General features: G+C 42.4%; 1 protein-coding gene across 1 annotated transcript in view; it reads right to left on the bottom strand.

The window, feature by feature from the left end:
- The window catches only part of LOC102230320 (titin-like), a 163,867-nt gene that overhangs the window by 65,454 nt on the left and 76,950 nt on the right, over positions 1 to 21,463 (bottom strand). The window contains exons 84-136 of the mRNA XM_023337299.1: positions 21,305 to 21,431; positions 20,868 to 21,010; positions 19,446 to 19,569; positions 19,099 to 19,365; positions 18,856 to 18,953; positions 18,582 to 18,750; positions 18,134 to 18,403; positions 17,766 to 18,032; positions 17,408 to 17,686; positions 16,916 to 17,324; positions 16,652 to 16,776; positions 16,300 to 16,566; positions 15,752 to 16,021; positions 15,372 to 15,671; positions 14,981 to 15,283; positions 14,551 to 14,738; positions 14,321 to 14,435; positions 13,887 to 14,174; positions 13,633 to 13,784; positions 13,394 to 13,541; positions 13,087 to 13,264; positions 12,883 to 13,004; positions 12,420 to 12,707; positions 11,855 to 12,151; positions 11,578 to 11,764; positions 11,388 to 11,503; positions 10,727 to 11,026; positions 10,339 to 10,638; positions 10,040 to 10,145; positions 9,732 to 9,928; positions 9,047 to 9,355; positions 8,684 to 8,962; positions 8,196 to 8,495; positions 7,661 to 7,963; positions 7,382 to 7,578; positions 7,116 to 7,299; positions 6,682 to 6,984; positions 6,283 to 6,582; positions 6,000 to 6,118; positions 5,740 to 5,917; positions 5,222 to 5,506; positions 4,830 to 5,123; positions 4,450 to 4,749; positions 4,188 to 4,369; positions 3,336 to 3,465; positions 3,032 to 3,222; positions 2,316 to 2,745; positions 1,801 to 2,106; positions 1,430 to 1,614; positions 1,057 to 1,186; positions 777 to 928; positions 552 to 699; positions 285 to 450 (exon numbers count right to left, since the gene is read on the bottom strand). Coding sequence (XP_023193067.1) covers positions 285 to 450; positions 552 to 699; positions 777 to 928; positions 1,057 to 1,186; positions 1,430 to 1,614; positions 1,801 to 2,106; positions 2,316 to 2,745; positions 3,032 to 3,222; positions 3,336 to 3,465; positions 4,188 to 4,369; positions 4,450 to 4,749; positions 4,830 to 5,123; positions 5,222 to 5,506; positions 5,740 to 5,917; positions 6,000 to 6,118; positions 6,283 to 6,582; positions 6,682 to 6,984; positions 7,116 to 7,299; positions 7,382 to 7,578; positions 7,661 to 7,963; positions 8,196 to 8,495; positions 8,684 to 8,962; positions 9,047 to 9,355; positions 9,732 to 9,928; positions 10,040 to 10,145; positions 10,339 to 10,638; positions 10,727 to 11,026; positions 11,388 to 11,503; positions 11,578 to 11,764; positions 11,855 to 12,151; positions 12,420 to 12,707; positions 12,883 to 13,004; positions 13,087 to 13,264; positions 13,394 to 13,541; positions 13,633 to 13,784; positions 13,887 to 14,174; positions 14,321 to 14,435; positions 14,551 to 14,738; positions 14,981 to 15,283; positions 15,372 to 15,671; positions 15,752 to 16,021; positions 16,300 to 16,566; positions 16,652 to 16,776; positions 16,916 to 17,324; positions 17,408 to 17,686; positions 17,766 to 18,032; positions 18,134 to 18,403; positions 18,582 to 18,750; positions 18,856 to 18,953; positions 19,099 to 19,365; positions 19,446 to 19,569; positions 20,868 to 21,010; positions 21,305 to 21,431 — 11,771 coding nt within the window. The remainder of the gene's footprint in view (positions 1 to 284; positions 451 to 551; positions 700 to 776; positions 929 to 1,056; positions 1,187 to 1,429; positions 1,615 to 1,800; positions 2,107 to 2,315; positions 2,746 to 3,031; positions 3,223 to 3,335; positions 3,466 to 4,187; positions 4,370 to 4,449; positions 4,750 to 4,829; positions 5,124 to 5,221; positions 5,507 to 5,739; positions 5,918 to 5,999; positions 6,119 to 6,282; positions 6,583 to 6,681; positions 6,985 to 7,115; positions 7,300 to 7,381; positions 7,579 to 7,660; positions 7,964 to 8,195; positions 8,496 to 8,683; positions 8,963 to 9,046; positions 9,356 to 9,731; positions 9,929 to 10,039; positions 10,146 to 10,338; positions 10,639 to 10,726; positions 11,027 to 11,387; positions 11,504 to 11,577; positions 11,765 to 11,854; positions 12,152 to 12,419; positions 12,708 to 12,882; positions 13,005 to 13,086; positions 13,265 to 13,393; positions 13,542 to 13,632; positions 13,785 to 13,886; positions 14,175 to 14,320; positions 14,436 to 14,550; positions 14,739 to 14,980; positions 15,284 to 15,371; positions 15,672 to 15,751; positions 16,022 to 16,299; positions 16,567 to 16,651; positions 16,777 to 16,915; positions 17,325 to 17,407; positions 17,687 to 17,765; positions 18,033 to 18,133; positions 18,404 to 18,581; positions 18,751 to 18,855; positions 18,954 to 19,098; positions 19,366 to 19,445; positions 19,570 to 20,867; positions 21,011 to 21,304; positions 21,432 to 21,463) is intronic.

Below are 21,463 nucleotides of genomic sequence, written 5' to 3'. Positions count from 1 at the left end.
TTTAACAATAGCCGACAACAAATCATCAATCAAATTCAAACAAACAAAAAAAACACTATACTGTAATATATAGAAGTTATCTAGCTCAATTAAAGTTCAGTGATTTTTTAAAATGCTGTTGTCCTGAAATTTTTGTATTTTAGTTCTTCATCAAAGCATCAAAGCAACTGAAAGCCTCAAAAGTCAAATGTTTGATGTGATCCAGAATAGTAAGTTTAGAATTTGAATCCGACAGGATTTGATTCATATGGTTAGCCTGCATAAACAGAAAAGTAAAGCTTTACCTCCTCCAAGACTCCTTTTGGGTACCGCTGGCATCCCAGCACAGAAGATCAACACTGTAGTGCGTGACTGGCGAACCTCCGTCGTTCTTCGGAGCCTTCCAGGTCAAAGTGAGAGTGCCCTTTCTTATATTGTGGATCTTGAGCCTTGTTGGAGGATCCGGAGGATCTGCATATACAAATGATTTTAAAATGAACTCAGAGTAAGGGTGTTTGCCTGGAATCTTACTAAGAAGTTTAAAAGGCTAAATGAAGAAAGTTTTGACATACGGATGGGATCTTTAGCTTTGGTTCCTTCAGTAGTCTCAACAAATGGGCCAAAGCCAAAGCGGTTTTCAGCTTTGACACGGAAAAGGTACTCCTCACCATTAATGAGGTCTGGAACCACCAGAGACTGGGTAGCACAGTTTGGGTTTACCTAAAAGAACAAAGTCAGGGTGAAATTTTGTCCATGTTGTTTGTGATGAATGAGCAGTTGGAGGCCAAATTGTTTACCTTGGTCCAGGCTTTGCCTTCCACAGTCTTCTTCTCAATAAAGTAGCTCTTCACCCTCTCTCCTCCATCGCTTTCTGGAGGCTTCCAGGTGAGTCTGCAGGTTCCTCTGGTCACATCACTCACCTTCAGATTTCTAACAGGTCCAGGGAGGTCTGCAGATCAACAAAAGGGTTGGTAACAGTATATTATCCACCTTAATATATCACTGTTATATATATGGGCTTTTTTTATGAACATTCCTTTAAAAAATCTTGAGAAATAATACCCTGCCTCTACATACCGAGCACATTGACTCTGACTTTGACTACTTTGTGCCCAGCCGGGCTCTCTGCATTGAGGATGAATCGACCAGTGTGGCTCAGCTTGCTTTCTGGGATCACCACCAATGACGTTGTGTCAGTAGAATGGATCTAAAATAAAACAGCAATATGGAGAAAAATATAACTGACTGACTCATAAAAGGCATGTTTCAAATCTTAAACTTATCCCAAAATAGTTGTATCAGAATCACTATTAACAATTCATATGTTTGATTGTTTGTTTTATTTGTGTTACTTGGTAAAATATTTTGAGAACCACTTTTCATTTACAAACAATAAGTCAGCTGTGCAATAAATGCTAGTCTGTTGATATTTCTTAAATATGACCCCAACCTCTGAGTCAATGGGCAGTGTGTGAAGGTCGTTCTTCTTTTCAGTCTCGGCAGTTCCATCAACGAATGTCCAGGTGACTTTGGGAATGGGTCGTCCTTTTATGGTCGCAGGAATTCTGATGGTGGTTCCTGCTCTGCAGGTCAGCAGGTCGTGAGCACTCACATCCAGTGTCACTGTGGGTTCAACTGTAGAACATGACATTAAATATAGTCAGTGGAATGGAGGAAGTTCAGGTTTGGTATCATGTTCCAACATAATTTGCTTTTTAGCTGCAATAGTTCAGAGAAGCAATGATAAAAATAACTGCAGGTAGTTACATACACAACATACATGTGCAATTTGAAAGTCTGACTAATGTGATCTGTTCTTACTCAGGATGTCCTGAACCAGGATTTCGCCTGTCCTAGCAGGCTCTGAGTTTCCTGCGGCGTTCACTGCATAAATCTTGAACTTGCACTTCTTGCCCTCTTTCAGATCAGGGACGGTAATTTCAGTGGATGGGTGGAGCTTGTCGGCTGGGTTGACCCTTCTCCAATCTGCAGAGCCCTCCTCGTGAACCTCAACAATGTAACCCTTGATTGGGCTTCCACCATCTCTTTCTGGAGGAGTCCAGGTGAGTGTGATGCTGCTCTTGGTCTTATCTTTAACCTCTGGGCTGCCAGGTGGGCTTGGAGGATCTAAGGAACAGCAGAAGGAAGGGCTATATGTCTTTCTTCTTTACAGAAAAACTAATAATATTCTGAGCTTACTCGGTTTACTTAAAAATTAAAGAATTAAGCTAGTATCTCCTGAGTGTTGATGCTTAAGCAATAATGGTCACATAGTTTATGGAGTTAAAAAGTTCATAAAACAGTAAAGAACCATTCTGGAAGACAGAATCACTCACTGCATGGATCGGTGGCGAAGCGGCACTCAGTGGGTTCACTGTGTGGTCCGATTCCTGCTGCGTTGCAGGCCGCAATCCTGAACTGGTACTCTGTTCCTTCTATGAGCTTCAACACTGTGTACTGCAGGCCCTTAACCGCTGGTTTGGTGACCGGAGCTCGGTTAACACGACCCCAGTATACGGCACCACGCTCCCTCTTCTCCAACCAATAGCCCTGGATGGTGGAGCCACCATTGTCCAGAGGGGGATCCCAGGTGACGGTCATAGTGGTTGCTGTTGCAGCTATGATTTTAGGGTTACGTGGAGGTCCAGGAAGGCCAAACGGATCCCTAAGCTGGACTTTTTCTGAATCACAACCATCACTGACACCATACTTGTTTTCAGCTTTGATCCTGAATTGGTAGACTCCATTCAAGTCCAATTTGTAGACCTGAAGGACCAAAAACACAAAAAGTTAAACACTTATTTGATTACGTGTGGGGATTCTCTATTGTCTGACCAATGTTGGCTTCATTATACTATTACATGATAACCAACATATTATGGAAAATGAAGTACAGTTGAATTTCAGGTTATTTTCAGAATATTTATATTAAAACCAATACAATCTCTAATTAACAATCTCAATTTCAGGAGATTGTAATTCTAACAACATGTTTTAATCTTCAATTATGTTCCTACACAATAAACTTTAAAAGTTAGCAGCATCAACAAACCCCATATCTTCTGTCGATCAGATTGATGGTCAGGACGTCAAAGTCTGATTTCTTCTTGCTGGCATCTCTCCGCTCCACAATGTAGTTGGTTATCTCACTGCCTCCATTGTCCTCCGGAGCATCCCAAGTCAGGTAGCAAGAGTCTGCTTTGATGTCCGACACAACAACATTCCTTGGTGGAAGGGGGCGGTCTGAAAATGCATGGTTGGATTACTTAGTGTGGAAAACAAAATGGAAGTTTCATCAAACTTGACACTGTGAAATAGATTAATGAAAAGCTGTTGTGGAAGGATCTGGTTCTCACCGAGGATTTCGACTCTGATCACATGCTGAGCTTTGCCATGACAGTTTTCAGCTACCAGCTTGTAGTTTCCTTTGTCTTGTCGGACGGTCACTGGGATAGCTATCTTTGTCTTTATTGTTGTCCTGTTCACCTGGAAAAAAAAGAACCAACAGTCTGACTTTAGAGATCATGTGGGTGACCTCATCATCTCACTACTGAATGCTTCTTTAGATTCATCTTGATGCATCACTCTTTACTGAAACCTGCAATTGCTCCAATTGTAAGGCAAAGGAAAACAGTCAAGATAAATTTAGATTTAAGTGCTTTCAAAATGTGGGGTGAAGGTAAAACCGAGAAGTTATAAATGACATAGAAAAGTTGTTTATTCCAGGGTGGATTAGATACCAACAAGAAAAACTTCCGCTTTGTTACTTTTAAGCTTAAGAATGTTGTGTGAGAACTAAAATTTGATTTTTTGGAGTCAATCAAAGAGGGAGGTTAGTGGGAGAAGTAAGTGGGTTTTGTTAACTGGTGACGGTCATAGTGGTTGACCGTCATGCTTAACAATTTAAATCAGTGCCCTATTTACACAAAATATTGCCATGAGGGAGGAGGTAGCTAGTTAACAGAAGAGGTCCAAGTACATATCAATGAGGTACACCACAAGATATAAGTCAAGATTCTCTGTTTCCTAAAATTTCAGATTTACTATTGATATACGACGGTGAAGATATAGGTAAAGTATTGCACAGACTTTTCTTTTGTTTTTTTCTCAAACTTTCAGTTAAATTTGTCATCAATCCAAACTTGAATTTATCACTTATTGGTTACAGATCACCGAATCAAAACCCTACTTCACAAGTTGCTTCTCACCTCCTCTGTCTCCATGGTCATCTTCTCCTGGTCAGGATTCTCAATCACCACATCATCCTTCATCCACTGGAATGTTGGCAAAGGCAGTCCAATCACCTCTGCTGGGATGTCTATGGCTGCTCCTTTCCTCACATTGATGGCATTGCTCTTGAAAAACTTCAGAATTGAAATAACTGGAGCAACTGTGGCCAAAAACAAACAAAAAAATCAGCAAAGCTGGTCTCAAAGTTTTTAATCAACCTTTTGTAACTCTTGTACATACTTTCATCGTCCTGGATCTTGGCAGATATTGGTTTGGAAGGATCACCTTCTCCAACTTCATTTACAGCTTTAACACGGAAGTGGTACTCCTGGTTCTCAGAGAGGTTCTCAATAGTTCCACAGCACTCTGTAAAGATCTTACGATTGGCCACCTCGTACTCTGTGCTATCTGATCTCATCTTGTCAACGTAGTATCCGCTAATGGGGCTGCCGCCATCAGTGCGAGGGGGCTGCCAAGCCAGAGTAATAGTTGATTTGCTTCGGTCAGTGTAGTGCAGTTTCTCAGGAGCAGATGGAGTTCCTGGAAGATTTTATTGAGTATTAACAGGTAACTCTGAGTTTCAATTAAGATTTGTCCCAGGACATGCATTAATGTCTCACCTTTAGGATCCTCAGCCAGGATGGGTCCCAAATCTGCTGGTGCGCCATCACCGTACTTGTTTCTGGCAATGACTCTGAAGTCATATTCCTCACCAGCCAGCAAGCCCTGAACATCACACTTACAGGACGCCATCTCAATGGGCTGACGGAACAGTTTCATCTTGGTGTCTTTCCTCAGCACTTCATAGCCAATGATGTCACTGCCTCCATTGTCCAGAGGGTCTGACCAGGTGAGAACAATGTTCTTCTTCGTCACCAGGACAGTCTTCAAGTCAACCACAGGTCCAGGGACATCTTCAGAAACAAAGGAGGAGATAAGTTTCAGCTTTAACTGTCCTTCCAATATGGCAATAGGATTAACATGTTTCATGATATACTTTTGAATTACTGACCCATAACGTCCACTCTGGTTTCTGCGGTCTTGGTGCCACTGCTGTTGGTGCCGGTGATCTGGTATTTTCCATGATCTGCCCTCACAGACTTCTTGATGAAGAGATTGCTCTTCTTGCCCTCTGTCTCCACAATCATTCTCTCTTTGTCAATTTCTGCCTCGTCTTTGGCCCATTTTACCTCTGGCTGAGGTCGGCCCGTCACCACTGCAGGAAGCCTCAGTGAGTCACCGGCCTTGATCATGACGCCGTTCTTCACAGAGTCATCAAATTCCACAACAGGAGTTTCTGTAGGATACGTTCAGTAAAGAAGAAATGACAGCAATGGTTATAAAAGCTCCAATATTTTACCTCCACTGTAAAACTCTGAATTGAAATAATTTCAAGAAAGTTTAAATAGTTTTTAACTATTTCAGTCAAGGAAGTATTAAAGCAACACCTTAAATGCTCTCTATAACACACCCAAATAAATTATCTTTTCAGCCATTAATTTACAGTGGTGATATGAGAACAAATCATACCTTGGGGCTCTTTGACAGTTACAGGTTCAGTGAGACCAGGAGCTCCAGGGCCAGCATCATTGATAGCAAGGACCCGGAAGTAATAGTCTGCTCCTTCAGTGAGGCCTGTCACTGTGTATGTTAATTCTTTACACCTGAATTCTGTGCAGCGACTCCATTCTTTCTCTCCAACCAAAACCTGTACAACCAGAGTTCAGCATATAAGACCTTAGTATTACATTAAAGGCTGCAAATGTAGAAAGTCAGGTATTGTTCAGGACCTTCTCAATGTGGTATCCCAGGATCTCGCCTCCACCATTGTACAATGGTGGCTTCCAGGCCAAGATGACAGAATCATTGCCAGTGTCCACAACCCATGGAGTGGGGGGCCCAGGAGGAACTGTGGTAACACAGACAAGATTCTTGCTTAACAAACAAAAAACATGATATAGTCTGACATCTGCTAAAGTCAATATCTCAAGCTGAAAAAAGTCTAACAAACTTTCAAACTATCACCAAACCCTTTTCCTACATTTTCACTTGATTGTTTTGACAGGAACTTACGAATGGCATCCATGGCCACAATGCGCTCAGTGGGGTCACTGAAAGGCCCAGGGCCAGCCAGGTTTTCTGCGCATACTCTGAAGATATAGGTGAGTCCCTCCATCAGTCCAGTGATCTTCACATCTAGAGAATTGAGGAGGGCCCGGTTAACTCTGGTCCAGTGTTTGCTGTTCACCTCCTTCCTCTCAATCCAGTAGCCAAGGATCGGGCTGCCGTTGTCCTTTGGTTCATGCCAGGAGATGTGAGCGGAGTTTGCTGTCACCTCATGCACTCTGGGAGTGTTGGGAGCATCAGGAGGATCTGATTGGGAAGGATGAGTTTAGTAATACAATAGATGTCACTGAAATATTACTGTCTAATTTCTGCAGCAAATATATATATTTTTGTGCCTTTACTCACTGAATTGGTTCTTGGCGACAAGTGGATCAGAGATGCATGGCAAACCACAGCCATATTTGTTCTCAGCTGTTACTCTGAAGATGTATTCCTTCCCTTCGATGAGTTTGGTGACAGGGAAACTGGTGCCCTTCAGGGTGGAGGTGATAGTGATCCAGCCAATCTCATCATTCTTGTTGTCCTTCTTCTCAAGGATGTAGTTCAGAATCTCGCTGCCTCCATCATCCACAGGAGGCTCCCAGTTACAGATGACAGAGGTGTTCCTGATCTCATCAAAGGTGAAGTTTATTGGAGGACCAGGCTTGTCTGTTGAATAAGTGAGCAAAATTAGTCTTCAAGTTCAAGAGCAAAACAGAAACATCTGTAAGCTGTAAGTTTCTACTCAGGAAACCAGAGACAAGAAGGATCAGGCTAAATAGCTATGCAGATGTCCTTACCCAGGACATTGACGTAGCAGGTGGCAGAAGCAACACCATGCGTGTTTTCCACCTTGATTGTGTAGTTGCCGTGGTCAACCCTGAGAGAGTCACGGATCATCAGAGCAGATTGGCCTTTTGTGGTTTTATCCAGACCAAGACGTTCACGCAGAGGAGTCACAAATTCCTCCTCTGGTTCTGGAACCTGCACAAAGTAAAGTGAAGAGTAAATAAACAATTTCAAATATAGAAGAAAACCATTGAAGTTTTTTTTAAAGGAAACAAACATTGGCTTTGGTCTTCTTCTTTTTTAACACAGGAACAATCTTTTTGGGAGGCTCCTTGGTCACATCCTCCTCATTTCTCAGCCAGGTGACTTTGGGATATGGAGAGCCGGAGATGTAAGCATCAATGCGGATTTCCTCACCCTTCTTAATGCAGAGGCCGGACTGCACACGTGCATGCAGTGTGACTGTTGGTTTATCTGAAAGTAAAAATAAAGTGATGTAGCATATAACAGAAAACGTTTTCCTTCAGTGAAAATAGATCCAAATAGCTTTACGTACCAACAGGGTCTGCAGCCTTTATAAGTGATGTGCTGCGGGAAGGCTCACTGGCTCCAGCGGCATTTTCTGCTCGGACTCTGAACTGATACTCCATGTCTTCTTTCAGGCCAGTCACTACATAGGAGAAACCAGGAACCAGACTTGGGGTGACCCTCTCGTAGCGGTCACCATCTTTCTCTATCTTCTCTACTATGTAACCCTGTATTGGGCAGCCGCCATCGTAGTCTGGAGCCTTCCAGGTGACTGTGATGGACTTGGATGTGGGGTCATGACCCTCAACTTGGATGGGAGGGTCTGGTTTCTCTGTGTGTTAAATGACATATGTTTACAATGTTTGATGATTGTCAGACATAAGGACCATGATGTGTAAACTGAAGAAGCAAATAGTTGATCTTGTATCTGATCTACTTCCACCAGGCTTAGTTGAACACAGTTTATTAATAGGCCACCATAAACACAGGTATGAATATAAAATCCAAAACTGTCATCCAAATTTTTCAAAATCTGTTCACATTCATTGAAAACCAGAACTTACGTTTGATTTCCTCTGTGAGAACCGGATTGCGTAGCTCCAAATATTCTCCTGCTCCGACCTTGTTGACAGCCTTCACTCTGAAGTAGTACTCACAGTTGATATAAAGGTCTTTAGTGTTGTAGGTGAGGACATTTTCCCCTGACATGATGGGCATGTAGGTTTTCTTGGATGCTTCTCGGCGCTCCAGAGTGTAGCTGACAATAGGTGTGCCTCCATCGTCTTCGGGAGCTTCCCAGCTGATCTTGCAGGAATTCTTAGTGACATCGCTGGAGGTGATGTCTTTACACTGACCAGGGAGCCCTGTAAGGTTCAGGAGGCCAGAAAAAAATATTGAAACAATGGACCTGACTGGCTTTCTAAATGTATTTGAAGCTGGGTTTAGCTTGTAAGTTGTTTTGAATAAAAATAATTGTTTTGCTAATATTAATTCACAGCAGATATGTTGATAATGATTGGACTGGTGTATACCGTGAGTTGAAGTATCATACCGATAACTTTGACATTGATGGTTCCAGTAGCAGTTCCCAGACTGTTCTCCAGAGTGATGGTGTAGGCACCAGCATCAGCATGCTGGCACTTCAGCAACTCCAGGTGAGCGCTGTTCATCTCAACGGTCATGGAGAGTCGGTCGTCGGCTTTGCACTCTACTGTGTCTTTCTGCCAAACCATCTTTGGAGTTGGGATCGCTTTGTAGGGGATATTCAGATGCAGCTTCTCACCTTCAACCACAATCACATCCTGTGCATCCAGATCCATGGTTGGAGCACCTGCAGGCCAGAAGACATGTTAATTATTGAGGATTCATTCTGACTTCTGTAACGCTTTAAAACGAAAAGTCGGTCAATACTTACAGTCAGGATCTTTGGTAGCAACTTTGTCGGAGATTTCAGAGGGATCGCTTACACCAATAGAGTTGATGGCACGAACTCTAATTACATACTTTTTCTCTGGTTTGATTCCATCATCAATCCTAAACTTCAGCTCTTTAATGGGCCGGGCATTTACCCTTAGCCACTTGAGCTCTGGACGAGCCTCTGCCACCTCAACATGGTATCCAGTTATTGGACAGCCGCCATCTTTGGCTGGTGGTTTCCAGGTGACATTGATGTGTTCCCTGCTGGCATCAACAATGGCCACATCGAGAGGAGGAGATGGAGGACCTGGGCAGAGATTATGCAATGTTTAAAACAGAATTAAAATTTATTCCTTTAGGTTCATTGATAATTAGTTGGAGGAATTTTAATTCAGTCTTAAATTGAAAACATTCCATGAAGAATATCTCTCTCTCCTGTTCCTTGAACAAATCCTGTATAGTTAGGCGTACGAAAAATTTTGGCCCTGACAAATTAGAACTTACAAGTATTTCTATTCAACAAAGATGTTTGTTTTTGATAGGAAACAACATAAGGATTTTTCTAAAGCAATTTAAAATAGTATTTCTAAGTTTTAGAAAAAACAACATTCTGAAAATGATTCAGCTGTAATAGTGAGCTTGACAGTATTGTTTGTTGTAAATAGAACCTGAAGGTTTCTTACTTGTTGGATCCTCGATGGTGAGGATGACAGTGGGCTCACTTGGATCTCCCACTCCGGCTTCATTCTCAGCTCTGACCTGGAACTGCACCTCTGATCCTTCATCAACATCTGTCACCTTGAACTGCGTCTGTTTATCTGGAGTCTTGCAGCACTTCAGCCATCGAGTTCCAACCTTTTCTTTCTTTTCAATCACATACCTGTGAAGAAAAAAAATTCTGCTTAACCTATAATACACTTGCCATCCTTTTTTAAATAGAAAGCTATCCTTAAGTCTTTTAACTAAATGCTACATTTGATAGTCATTTTACTTGGTTATAGGTCTTCCACCATTGCTTTTTGGAGGTTCCCACTTGAGCTCCACATGTCTCTTAGTGACTTCCATCACTGTTAGGGCGTATGGAGGTCCAGGAGTTGCTGTAAAAGGGCAATGGAGTTTTAAATTCTCCAAAAAAAGTTGTTTTTCCTGAACTGGCTTTGTTTTAATATCTTCTAAGGAACATCAGTATATTAGTGTGATATTTTGCAAATAAAAAACACATAATGAGTTATCACTAGAAAAAAAGCAAAGAACAGGCAACTGAGGGTAACTAATATTCATAAATCTTACTGAATGTATCCTTGGCGAGAACTGCATCCTCCAGCTCGCAGAACTCTCCCATTCCAACAGCATTCTCAGCAGCAACTCTGAACACGTAGAGGGATCCTTCATTGAGGGGAGTCACTGAGTATTTGAGCTCCTTGATGGTAGTGTCAACAGTCTGCCAGGCCTTCCGCCTCACATCTCTCTTTTCCACCACATAGTTTGTGATGGGTGAACCTCCATCACTGCTTGGAGCCTGCCATTTTAGATCAGCGCTGATCTTGGTGACGTTGGTGACCTCCAGCCACTGAGGAGCAGATGGAGGGTCTGCATATGGAAAACACAGAATATTAGTCCAGTATGTAATTCCTTTCCATAGAGAATCTTCTGCTGCCAGTTTCTGTGCAGGACTTACAGAGTCTCTCCTTGCAGACCACAGGGTCACTGGGGTCGCTGGGTTCACTCTCACCGGCTTTATTGACAGCTTTAACTCTGAATGAGTACTCCTGCTTCTCCATCAGACCCTGCAGCTGGTGCTCTGTCTGAGGAACATCCTCTGCAATACGGATCCATTCCTCGCTTCCAGTCTTCTGGAACTCAATGATGTAACCTTCAATCTTTGCCCCGCCATCGTGCTCCGGTCGTGTCCATGCTAACAAGGCAGTGGTCTTGCCAACTTCCCTGACAACAGGTTTTCCGGGTGCCCATGGAGGATCTAACAAAGAGTTCAGTGTTTTATGATTTTCACATTACTCTGACAATTTAAGGTGAATTCAATTCGTTTGGAAATTGGAAACGAATTGGGTATGAATTACCACCTTATCTGAGCACCTCTAGATGCAAGTCCATAAACTAGCATCATTTGCTAACTGTTATGTTGCTGTCTGTTAGTAGCAACTGAACCCTAACCCTGACTTCTCATTTTAGAAGGTTTTCTTGTATCTCTTATGAATCTTAGAAAAAACAGTTTCCAAGTGCAAAAAAAAATGCACTGTACTACAATTGCTGTCATATGATTTAGTGGTTTAAATCCTCAAAAGTAACAGATTTATGATGTTGATAGACTTGTGACATACCAATGGGATCTTTGATAAGCACAGGATCTGTCTCTGCACTTGGTTTTCCAGGTCCAGCTAGATTCTCTGCCAAAACACGGAAGCTGTACTTCTTCTTGGTGGGAAGACCTTTTACCCTGGAACCAAAGAGATTAGTAGTATTAACAATTCTTCTGATTAATGCTTCTCACTGCTTTGGAAACCTAAATACCTGAAAGTCGTGTCCTTTATGGGCAGTTTGTTGCATCGTATCCACTTGTCGCTCTCTTGATCAAACTTCTCGATCCAGTATCCTGTGATGGGGCTGCCACCATCCTCATCTGGCTCAAACCAGGTCAGTGTCACTGCATCCTTGGCAATGTCAGAAGGAGTGACTCTGGTTGGAGGACCAGGCGGATCTAAAATAGTTGTACAGAAAAATTATTTATACAAAAATTCAGGCGTCACATAGTTTGCTGAGTGATGGGTTGAGCTATAGGACAACTTACCAAAAGAGTACTTTGCAATGATTGGTGTGTGCTCTGTAGGTATGCCAATGCCATACTGGTTCTCAGCACTGATTCTGAAGACATACTCCTTCATAGCAATAAGCTTGCAGGCCTTGAAGGTGGTATCCTTCACAGTGGCTGACAATTTGACCCACTCCTCTTTGTCTAACTGACGAGCTTCAATAATGTAGTTGGTGATGGGTGAGCCACCGTCATCTCTGGGAGGGTTCCACGCCAAAACGCAGGACTCGTTGGTGATCTCTGAGATATCAAAGGCAGCTGGCGGGCCCGGTTTATCTGAGGTGAAAAACAAATGGTAAATGGCATGTACTTGTATAGCGCTTATCAAGCCCAGAAGACCCCAAAGCGATTCGGACTACATTCAGTCATTGACCCATTGAGTGGTGGCATGCTAATGGATTATAGCCACAGGTGCCTAGAGGCAAGGCTGCCATCAACTATTTGATCAGAAATGAGAAATAATTTTCTCAGTTTTTCTATAGAGGAGTAACCCTCACAGAAAGAACTCAGAAAAATTATGTTGGTTAAATTTTGAAGACTGTACCTAGGATGTTGACATCAATGGTGGCAGTGGCGCGTCCACAGATGTTGACTGCCTCTATGATGTAAGTGGCCGTGTCTTCTCTGGTGGTGTTGCCTATGGAAACTTTGGAGTGTCCCGGCTGGGTCTCAATGGTTATACGGTCATCAGCTCGTAGGACTAAGTCAGCCTTGGTCCATTTTACACGAGGATCAGGCTGTCCTTTGACGTCTGCAGGAAGCTCAATCTTGGTGCCTGCTCTGGCAGTAAGGCCTGCCAGAAGCTTCACATCCAGCTGGATCTCTGGAGGTTCTGTATAAGATTTTTTTAAAAGAATATAGTCAAGTCAATTGTGTTTTTTATAATATAGTCTGTGCTTTGAAAAAACTATTTAATTTTTTTTTTAACTGTAGGCTAATTTTCTGTCTCCTGATTGTGTTTAATTATCCTATTTAGCAGAATCAGCACGATGAACAAACCACCGCACCTCGAGCATCTACAGCTTGAATCTCATCAGTGGCCCTGCAGGGTCTGCTGGCCCCCAACTTGTTCACTGCTCTGATTCTATAGGCGTACCACTGGCCCTCAATCAGTCCTGTCACCTGGAACCTGTGGTCACAAAAACATCTCAAATTATATCCGGTTACCCAGATCAGATTGTTGATATTTTAATTAAAATGTTTAATTTTACTTGAGTTCAGGCATGGGGTCACCACAGGGTTCCCACTTGTCTGTCCCACGCTGACATTTATCAACCACGTAACCTTTAATCGGAGCACCACCATCATACTTTGGAGGTTCCCAGGAAAGGAAGATGCTCTTGCCACTCTTATCACGCCATTTTAGGTTCTCAGGAGGATCAGGAATAGCTAGAAGAAAAACAGATTTTGATCAAATAGAAGAATATGTGAGTGACATGCATTTGCAAGAATTAGACCTGAAGAATTAGACCTAATTTTCTAAAGTTGTTTCTTGGCGCAAAGAGAGATCATACTTACTAGCAGGTGACGAGACGTTTACGGGCTCATCTATGTATGCTGGTTCTCCAGGACCACACTTGTTGCAGGCAATAACGCTAAACAGATATTCTTTTCCCTCAATCACATCTGTTACTGTGTGCTCCAGATCCATGACACCAGTAGCAACCTGAAGAAAATGTTATATTGTGCATTAATCCAACAATTAATCCATCGATTTTAACTCTCATAATGAAATCAGATATTCTTCTCAGGTGTACCTTGGCCCAGGTCTTGCGGGAAACCTCTCTCTTTTCTATCTGATAGTGGGTAACTGGACTTCCTCCATCATGTTCTGGTGGCTCCCACATCAGGTGGACATGGTGCCGAGTTACCTCAGCTACTTTAAAGTCTTTGGGTGCACTTGGACATGCTGCAAAAGTAAAAAGAAACAGGATTTGAGGAAAACAATTTAGTACTTCTTCAAAAACACAGTTTACCTAAATCAATATGAGCACATAAGAGCTGAACTTACCGATGACATTGACCTCAATCTCTCCAGAGACAGATGTGACATCATTCTCCAGGTGCAGGGTGTATGTGCCTTTATCAGGACGGACACTTGGAGAGATTGTCAGCTCTGTAAACGTTGGCTTTGTTACCATGGAGACACGCTCCTCTGCTGTGGTCAGCTCCTTTTCTCCAAAGTTCCACTTAGCTGTGGGAGTGGGGTATCCGGTAATGGGGACCCTGATGGTGAGAGGCTGAGGGACAATAACTTCCAGGCCATTCCTAAAGCCGCTTAGATCAAAGGTTGGACCAACTGTGGAAAGAAAAATGTTTTCTTCATTGACACTTGGAAGAGTTTGACTCAAAATATCAATAGCAATAATTACTACAGCAGTTTGTTGTTCAGTGCATAATTTGACATTAAAAGATTTCAAGAACAACTTGGCAAATGAGTCTCACCATGTGGGTCGTCGGCAAGCAGTGGTCCAAGCTGTTCTGCTGGATCTGAGACACCAGCAGCATTCTCAGCACACACTCTGTACAGGTACTTCTGACCAGGCTTTAGTCCAGAAACCTTGAGTTTAGCAGACAACACAGAGCGTGAATTTTCACAGCTAAATATAAGATCACTAGGGAGATAAACAGGATTATTTGGTAAAGTTTGACTGAGTTTTTGGGAAGCTCTGTACCCGGTAGGAGAGGTCAGGACATAGTCTGGCGTTGCAGCGTAACCACTTGTCTGAGCCCTCATCACATTTCTCGATAATGTACCCGGTGATCATGCTGCCACCGTTGCTTAATGGGGTTTCCCAGGTCAGAGTGACAGCGGTGTTGATTTGGTCATTGTAGTTCAGGTTCAGAGGTGGACTTGGCCTCTCTGCAGGACATAAGAGTATTTCTCAGTATAAACATAACCCTAGCCCTGCCCTACAGGATGTTGAATTCTTCACAACTGATGACTGATTTGAAGAAAATAATGCAGTTCATTGATTTTCTTAAGCTAACATCGTATTTTCAGGCACTGTTGAATGATTCTTTTGTACCAAACTGTTATGACTAAAATACTTTTTTTAATTCCTGTACATAAATGAACCAAACATTTGAACAACTTCCACTCACCAATGGGATCCATGATCTTCACTGGGTTGGTTGCAGCACTAGGCCTTCCAATTCCGGCCTTGTTTTCAGCTCGAACTCTGAAGATGTACTCCTTGTGCTCCACTACGTCATTCAGTGTAGCCGATCGATCACTGGCTCCACACACCAGGGCCGCCTCCCATTTCACAGAGGTTCTGTCACGGAGCTCAATCACGTATGCAGTGATTTCTGAGCCCCCATCAAACTTAGGAGGCTCCCAGTTGACAGTGGCTCCAAACCTGTTCACCACACCAAGGCCAACATTTTCTGGAGCGTCTGGAACATCTGGAGATTGGCAACAAATAGAAGAAAAGTTTTATTACAAAGTGTGGAGATTGTAAAAACAGTTGAGGAACTATTAGTGTTTGCTTACCAAACTTGTTCTTGGCCTGAACGGCATCGTCAGTGGCAACAATAGGACCGGGACCAACTCTGTTACGAGCACAGACTCTGAACAGGTACAGGGAGTCCTGCTGGAGACCACTGACACAGTATTCTGGAGTATCAGCCCGGTCTGTAGCAAGAGTCCAGGTCTTCCTCTTTACATCGCGTCGTTCTACCACATAAGCGATAATCTTGCTGCCACCATCATTCTCAGGCTCCTCCCAGGCTAAGCTGACCTCACCATCAGCAGTGTCAACCACCCTTAGGTTCTTAATAGGCCCAGGGACATCTGAAGAGAACAAAAAATAATTAGAAATCCTATAGTCCCAGTCTGCAGATTATCTTGTGTCCTATGACCCACAGACTTACCAATCACATCCAGGTTGATGAAAGCCTCACCCTCACCATGTTTGTTTTTGATTACCACTCTGTACCGGCCCTGGTCCTCCTTGGTAGGGCTCTTAAGACGGTACTCGGTTTTGTCAAGTGAAGTATCAATGTTTTGAACAGGTAAGCTTTTGCCATCAAAGAACCAGTCTGCATCAGCACGAGGGTAGGCATCATACGGAACCGTCATGATGAAGGGTTTTCCAGCATCCGTCACCAGATTCTGGTCAGTGGTCTTGATCTTTGGAATAGCTGCAGAGGTAATAAAATAGTTTAGAACAGATGTTATTTTCCAACTACTTTTGAGGAGTGCAAAGCTTTGAGTAATTCCAGTTTAAAATATTTTGAAGTCGTTGGATTCAGAAATGTTGAACCAGAAAAAAATCTAAACATGCAAGACATTTGCCCTTGGGAAGTGATATTAATACCTCTGCCTTAAGGAATATATTGTTTCAAGTTGGTACAATTTAAAATGGATTCATTTCATATTTTTCCAGCAATGTCTTACAGTTTTGTCAGGCTGGACTTACCTGCCAGCTCCAGTTTGGCCCGGGCATCCTTGTCTTTGGCCACAATGCGGTACTCTCCTTGGTCTCTGGGTCTGATCTCACAGACTTGTAACCTGTGGATCTTCCCCTCACTGATCATCTGGTACTTGTCACCCTGCACAATGATCATGTTGTTTCTCATCCACTTGACCTCCACTCTGTCCTTGTTGAGCTCAACCTCAAACACGACATCTGAGCCTGGAGGTTCAAACATGTCCTGTGGTGGCCTGATGATCTCCACTGGGGTCTCTTCAGGAAATAAAGACAGATCCAGTGTGAATATTAGGCAGTTTGTCTGAGTTTCTATGACTAGGTGTAGAATCGGGAAGCTGACCTTCAACAAAAAGCCTGGCTCTGGTCCTTCTCTCATCTACACCACAGGCATATTCACACTCGTCATCTGGTCTGCACACCTTGATGATCAATCTGCATGTTTTGCCTTCTTTTTCCATATGATATCTGCAAAAATAATATGGAAAGGTTTGCATAAAAATTTTTTAAACCTTATTTGTAATGATGCAGCTCAGTTTGCCTCTGATCTGCTGAGTTTGACTGTTGCTCTGTTTACATATCATGGCTTGCAAAGTAGGAAAGATACCTCGGTCCTTCTCGGATCTCTCGTCCATTCTTGTACCACTTGACAGCAGCCTTCTCCTTGCTCAGCTTGCAAGTGAACTCTGCATCCTCAAACTCAGTAATAGTCTGATCTCTGAGCTGCCCTGTGAAGTCAGTTGGCGCCTCGCTAATAATCAGCTCAGCAGCACACTTGTCATCTCCAACCATGGCAGTGTACTCGCCCTCATCTTCCATGGCACAGTCTTTAATAGTCAGGGTGTGTTTGAGTCCATCAGCTCTGTAGACAATGCGTTTGCTGAGTGTCACCTCCTGGCCGGCCTTCATCCATCTTACGGTCACCTCAGACCGGTTCACTTTACAAACAAAGCTGATAGTCTTCTTCTCCTGAGTCTCAATGTCTTCAATGGGCTCCAGGAATTTGAGTTTTTCCTCTGTGAAGATCAATGGAAGATTGCAGAATCAACCTTTCATGAAGAAGACCAACACCGATGACACATAATTTACATTTTTTTACCTGCAACTTTAGCGCTGGCAGAGCACTTGGCCTGTTCTCCTCTGTTGTTAGTCAGAGAGACAGTATAGGTGGCCTCATCTGCCTTCTGGGCATCTTTGATCCTCAGAGAGAAGACGTTGTCTCTCTGAACCATCATGTACTTGCTGCTTTCAAAAATGGTCTCCTCATTCTTTAGCCACTTGGCCTTGCCTCCCTCAGTATTGGTCTCACAGTTAAACACAATCTCGCTTCCTTCCTTCACCTCTGTGTCTTTAATTGGTGTAACGATCCTCAGTTTTTCTGCAGAAGAACAGGAACCAGTTAATGCCAGCTAGAAGGTCATGAAAACCAGACGCTAAGAAGACAAAGAAAATCTTACCTATCACACAGAGATCAGCAGGAGCTTTAACGCTGCCGATGTGAGCAACATAACCACCCTCATCCTTCAGGTCACATTTTTTCACAATCAGAGCCCTTCTCTTTCCTTCACTAATGATTGTGTATTTGTCTCCAGCTTGGATCTCTCGTTCACCTCTGAACCACTTCACCTCATAGGTGTCTTTGGACACTGTGCAGGAGAACTCAGCCTGCTCACCCTCTACCACTTCCTGGTTCTGAGGACGAGAGATGAACTCCGCTGCCAGTTCTTCAGAGCAAAAGAAGAAATTAAGACAGAAAGGACAGGATAAGGGTAAAAGCTTAAGTTAAAAGCCACTAAATGTTAAATGATCTAATCTCCTTTTTTACCATTGAGTTTTAGGGTAGCAGATGTTCTGACAGTCGGGCTCAGTCTGCAGTTGTACTCTCCAGCATCTTCCATCCTCAGGTCCTGGATGATCAAGATCCTCCTGCGACCGTCCATGATCTGATCGTAGCGTCCGCCCTCTGGCAGTTCTTCATCTCCTCTGTACCAGGTAACCTCAGCACTGGCCTTGGAAACTTCACAGATCATCTTTACGCTGTCTGTCTCAGTTCCCTCCACATTGGACAGGTTCTTGGTGAATGTGGCTGCTTCCTCTGAGCAAACACGGAGCAACAGAGTTATGAATTTGTGTTTTTACCCTGCCACTCTGGCTCTGTTTCAACACATACAGTAAACTCATGCATTTGGAGCTTCTAGTTTATGTCAAATTAAGACAACAAAGTTGACAAAATATGAAGCCAGAACAGTTTTAGATGTCCCAATGGTCCTTACCAATGACAGTGAGCATGCCAGACGTCTTGAAGGTTCTGGCATCACATTCGTACTCTGCCTCATCGTCAAACACTGACTTGTGGATGATGAGGATTCTCTGCACTCCTTTAGCAATGATTTCATACTTCTTTCCCTTCCTGATCTCGCTGCCGTCCTTAAACCAGCGAACCTTAAACCAAAACAAGGATGTGAACATCACTTCAAATGTGACCAAAGTGCAATTTTTTAAGAATAAATTCTTTTTAACAGGCCTTGAATAGATTGAGCACCTTACCTTGGCAGACTCGCGGGAGACTTCACACTCAAACCTGGCTGATTCTTTCTCTCTGACTTCCACATCCTGTAGTGGTTTTGTAAACTCCACATAAGGAGCTGTTGATACAAAGACAAACGTTCATTCATTCCAACATTTTACTTCTTCTTCTGCTAACAAATCTCATTCAACCATCTTTATTCCTTATTCTGAACCTTAGAACAATTTGTGACTGAAAAGATTGAAATTAAAGCTCCTCCTTACGTGTAACCTCCAGGAAGCATGAAGTTTTGAACTCTTTAGCATCACATGTGTACATTTTGGCATCATCTGGAGAGCAGTCATGAATGATAAGTGCTCTCTTGCGTCCATCAGCAATGGTGTCATACTTCTTGGTCTTTCTGATTTCTTGACCCTCCCTCAACCAGCGCACTTCGGCGTTCTCTCTTGAGACTTCACACTCCAGCGTGGCGGTGGCCTCTTCCTCCACTGTCTGGTCTTCCAGAGGCTTTGTGAACTCTACTGGTGGCTCTAAATCCAAACCATTTGATCAGGTGATGACTGAACATGTTTAATGTGTTCACTGTCTCCTGTATGTTTGAGTGTTTTACCTCCAACAAAGAGCTGAGCTTGAGTCAGGAAATCTTTGGCAGTCACTTTGACCTCCCCAGCCTCTGACAGTTTCACATCTCGGACAGTCAGAGTGTGAACTCTTCCTGTAACTCGAGTCTTTACCTGCAGACCCAGAAAACTCTGATTTATTGATAGCTCATTTTGTTGCGGCTCACAGGATGAGTAGAGTTCACAATCCTGTGTAGTGCTGAGTAAATAAAAGATGCAGGTTCAACATGAACGCTGTGATTCATTTTCCTTCAATTTTCAACTGATTGACTATGCTTTCCTTACAGATTAAAAATGAATGCAGCTCAATCCCACAACAATAAATAAAGGAGGTTAGAAGAACTTAATGTTTCTAATACGTGATAACGAAATTTCTTTCATTTGTTACAGTTCTTTAGTAAACACTTAAAATATCTTTTTTGTCTTATTCAAAATTACTTTAGAACTTCTGACAAAAGGCAACATATACTTTCTACTTTCTTAATTTAATTTATGCATATTTTCTGTTTTTGTTTTCAGTTGCTGTTTATACTCTGGATAAAGGAAACGATTTGGTTTTAGGTACTTCATGAATTACTCCAGTGATGTTATCTATGTGCTGTGATTAAACTGAATCCTTGTGCAGATAAAGTTGTTGGGACCGTTGGAGGGCTGAAGATAAGAGCAGCTGGTCTCGTATCTTATTTTATTTTTAACTCAGCTCTAAACGGTCAGCTTTGTGACACATTTAACTACACACAGCTGAAGGGAATATGTGGTTTAAACTAGCTGGACAAATAAAATAAGTTATTTTTCTTATTATAATCAACAAAAAACTACTTTTAAAAGACAATAAATTGTTCTTTTTGAAAGCTACTTGCCATCGCCCTCAAACAAAATTGGTAATTTTTTAAATAAAGTAAATATGGCTATGACTCTGTTATTATTGTTTCTTATATTTTTCATTTTAAAATGTACTTTTCTTCTGAAGAAAGCAAAAAAAAAGATTCTCTTAAAATATTCTGTGAAAATTTTACAGTACAACTAAATAAGGTGATATACTGAAACCATGCCAATTTTGAAAAACTTTAGAAACCTTTCACTTTTGTTTTGCAAAATTAAAAACTAAACTTTGTAAAAATCTTTTCTAATGTTCTTATAACACTTAGGTAAGTTTTTATTCTCCTAGTTCTTTGTGTAGAAATGCTGGTCTAATCTCTGGAACATATGATTCAGTAAATTGTTTTAATAAATGGACGTTTTGAGAGAAGGGGTAGATTTTTCTTTTTTTTACTCTTTTAAATTTAATACTTTTGCTCATATCAACATGTGACTTTTTTCAACTGTATGAAATGAAATGAATGAAATAAACTACTCTGGTTTACTCTTGTTCTGTTCTTGTCCGTAATAAGTAATAAGAAACTGTAACTGACCCGGTCGCTGGCTTCCATCTTCTGTCCTCCAACGAACCACTCCACTTCGATGCCTTCATATGAGAGCTCACACTCGAAGGTAGCTGTCTCTCCGGCTGTCACTGTCACATCCTTCAGTGGACGTATCTGCGTGATGGAGCGAGCTGAAGAAGAGGAGAAGCAGGACAACAGGACAAAGTAGAAGCCAGTTAGAGAGCATGAAAGTTAGTTTCAGAGAGGCTTCACAGAGCAGATAAACTCTGAGGCTGAAAATAACCCCAAGCTCTGATTGGCTGAGGACTGAACCAATGAGGCATGTCGCAGACGGCATGAATCACTTCATATATTTTATTTAAACTTGCAAGAGGTGAAGATCAGTAAAGCATTGTGATCACTAAAATTAATGAAGGAGCTGCTGTTATCAAGAAGCTGTAAAACATGGAAAAACAATGTCTGACCTTTGACCCTGAGCTGAGCGTTGGATTTGGCATTGGCTGCAGAGAAGTCAACAGCTCCGGCCATGTCCATACGGACATTATAGAGGATCAGCATGTGTTTGGTTCCTTCCTCTTTAATCTCCACGTCCTGAAGCAAAAGGAGAAACAGACAACAGAGTC

The sequence above is a fragment of the Xiphophorus maculatus genome, chromosome 7 (genome assembly GCF_002775205.1).
Source record: "Xiphophorus maculatus strain JP 163 A chromosome 7, X_maculatus-5.0-male, whole genome shotgun sequence".
Classification (NCBI taxonomy): domain Eukaryota; kingdom Metazoa; phylum Chordata; class Actinopteri; order Cyprinodontiformes; family Poeciliidae; genus Xiphophorus; species Xiphophorus maculatus.
This window is presented reverse-complemented; position numbering and strand designations above follow the sequence as displayed.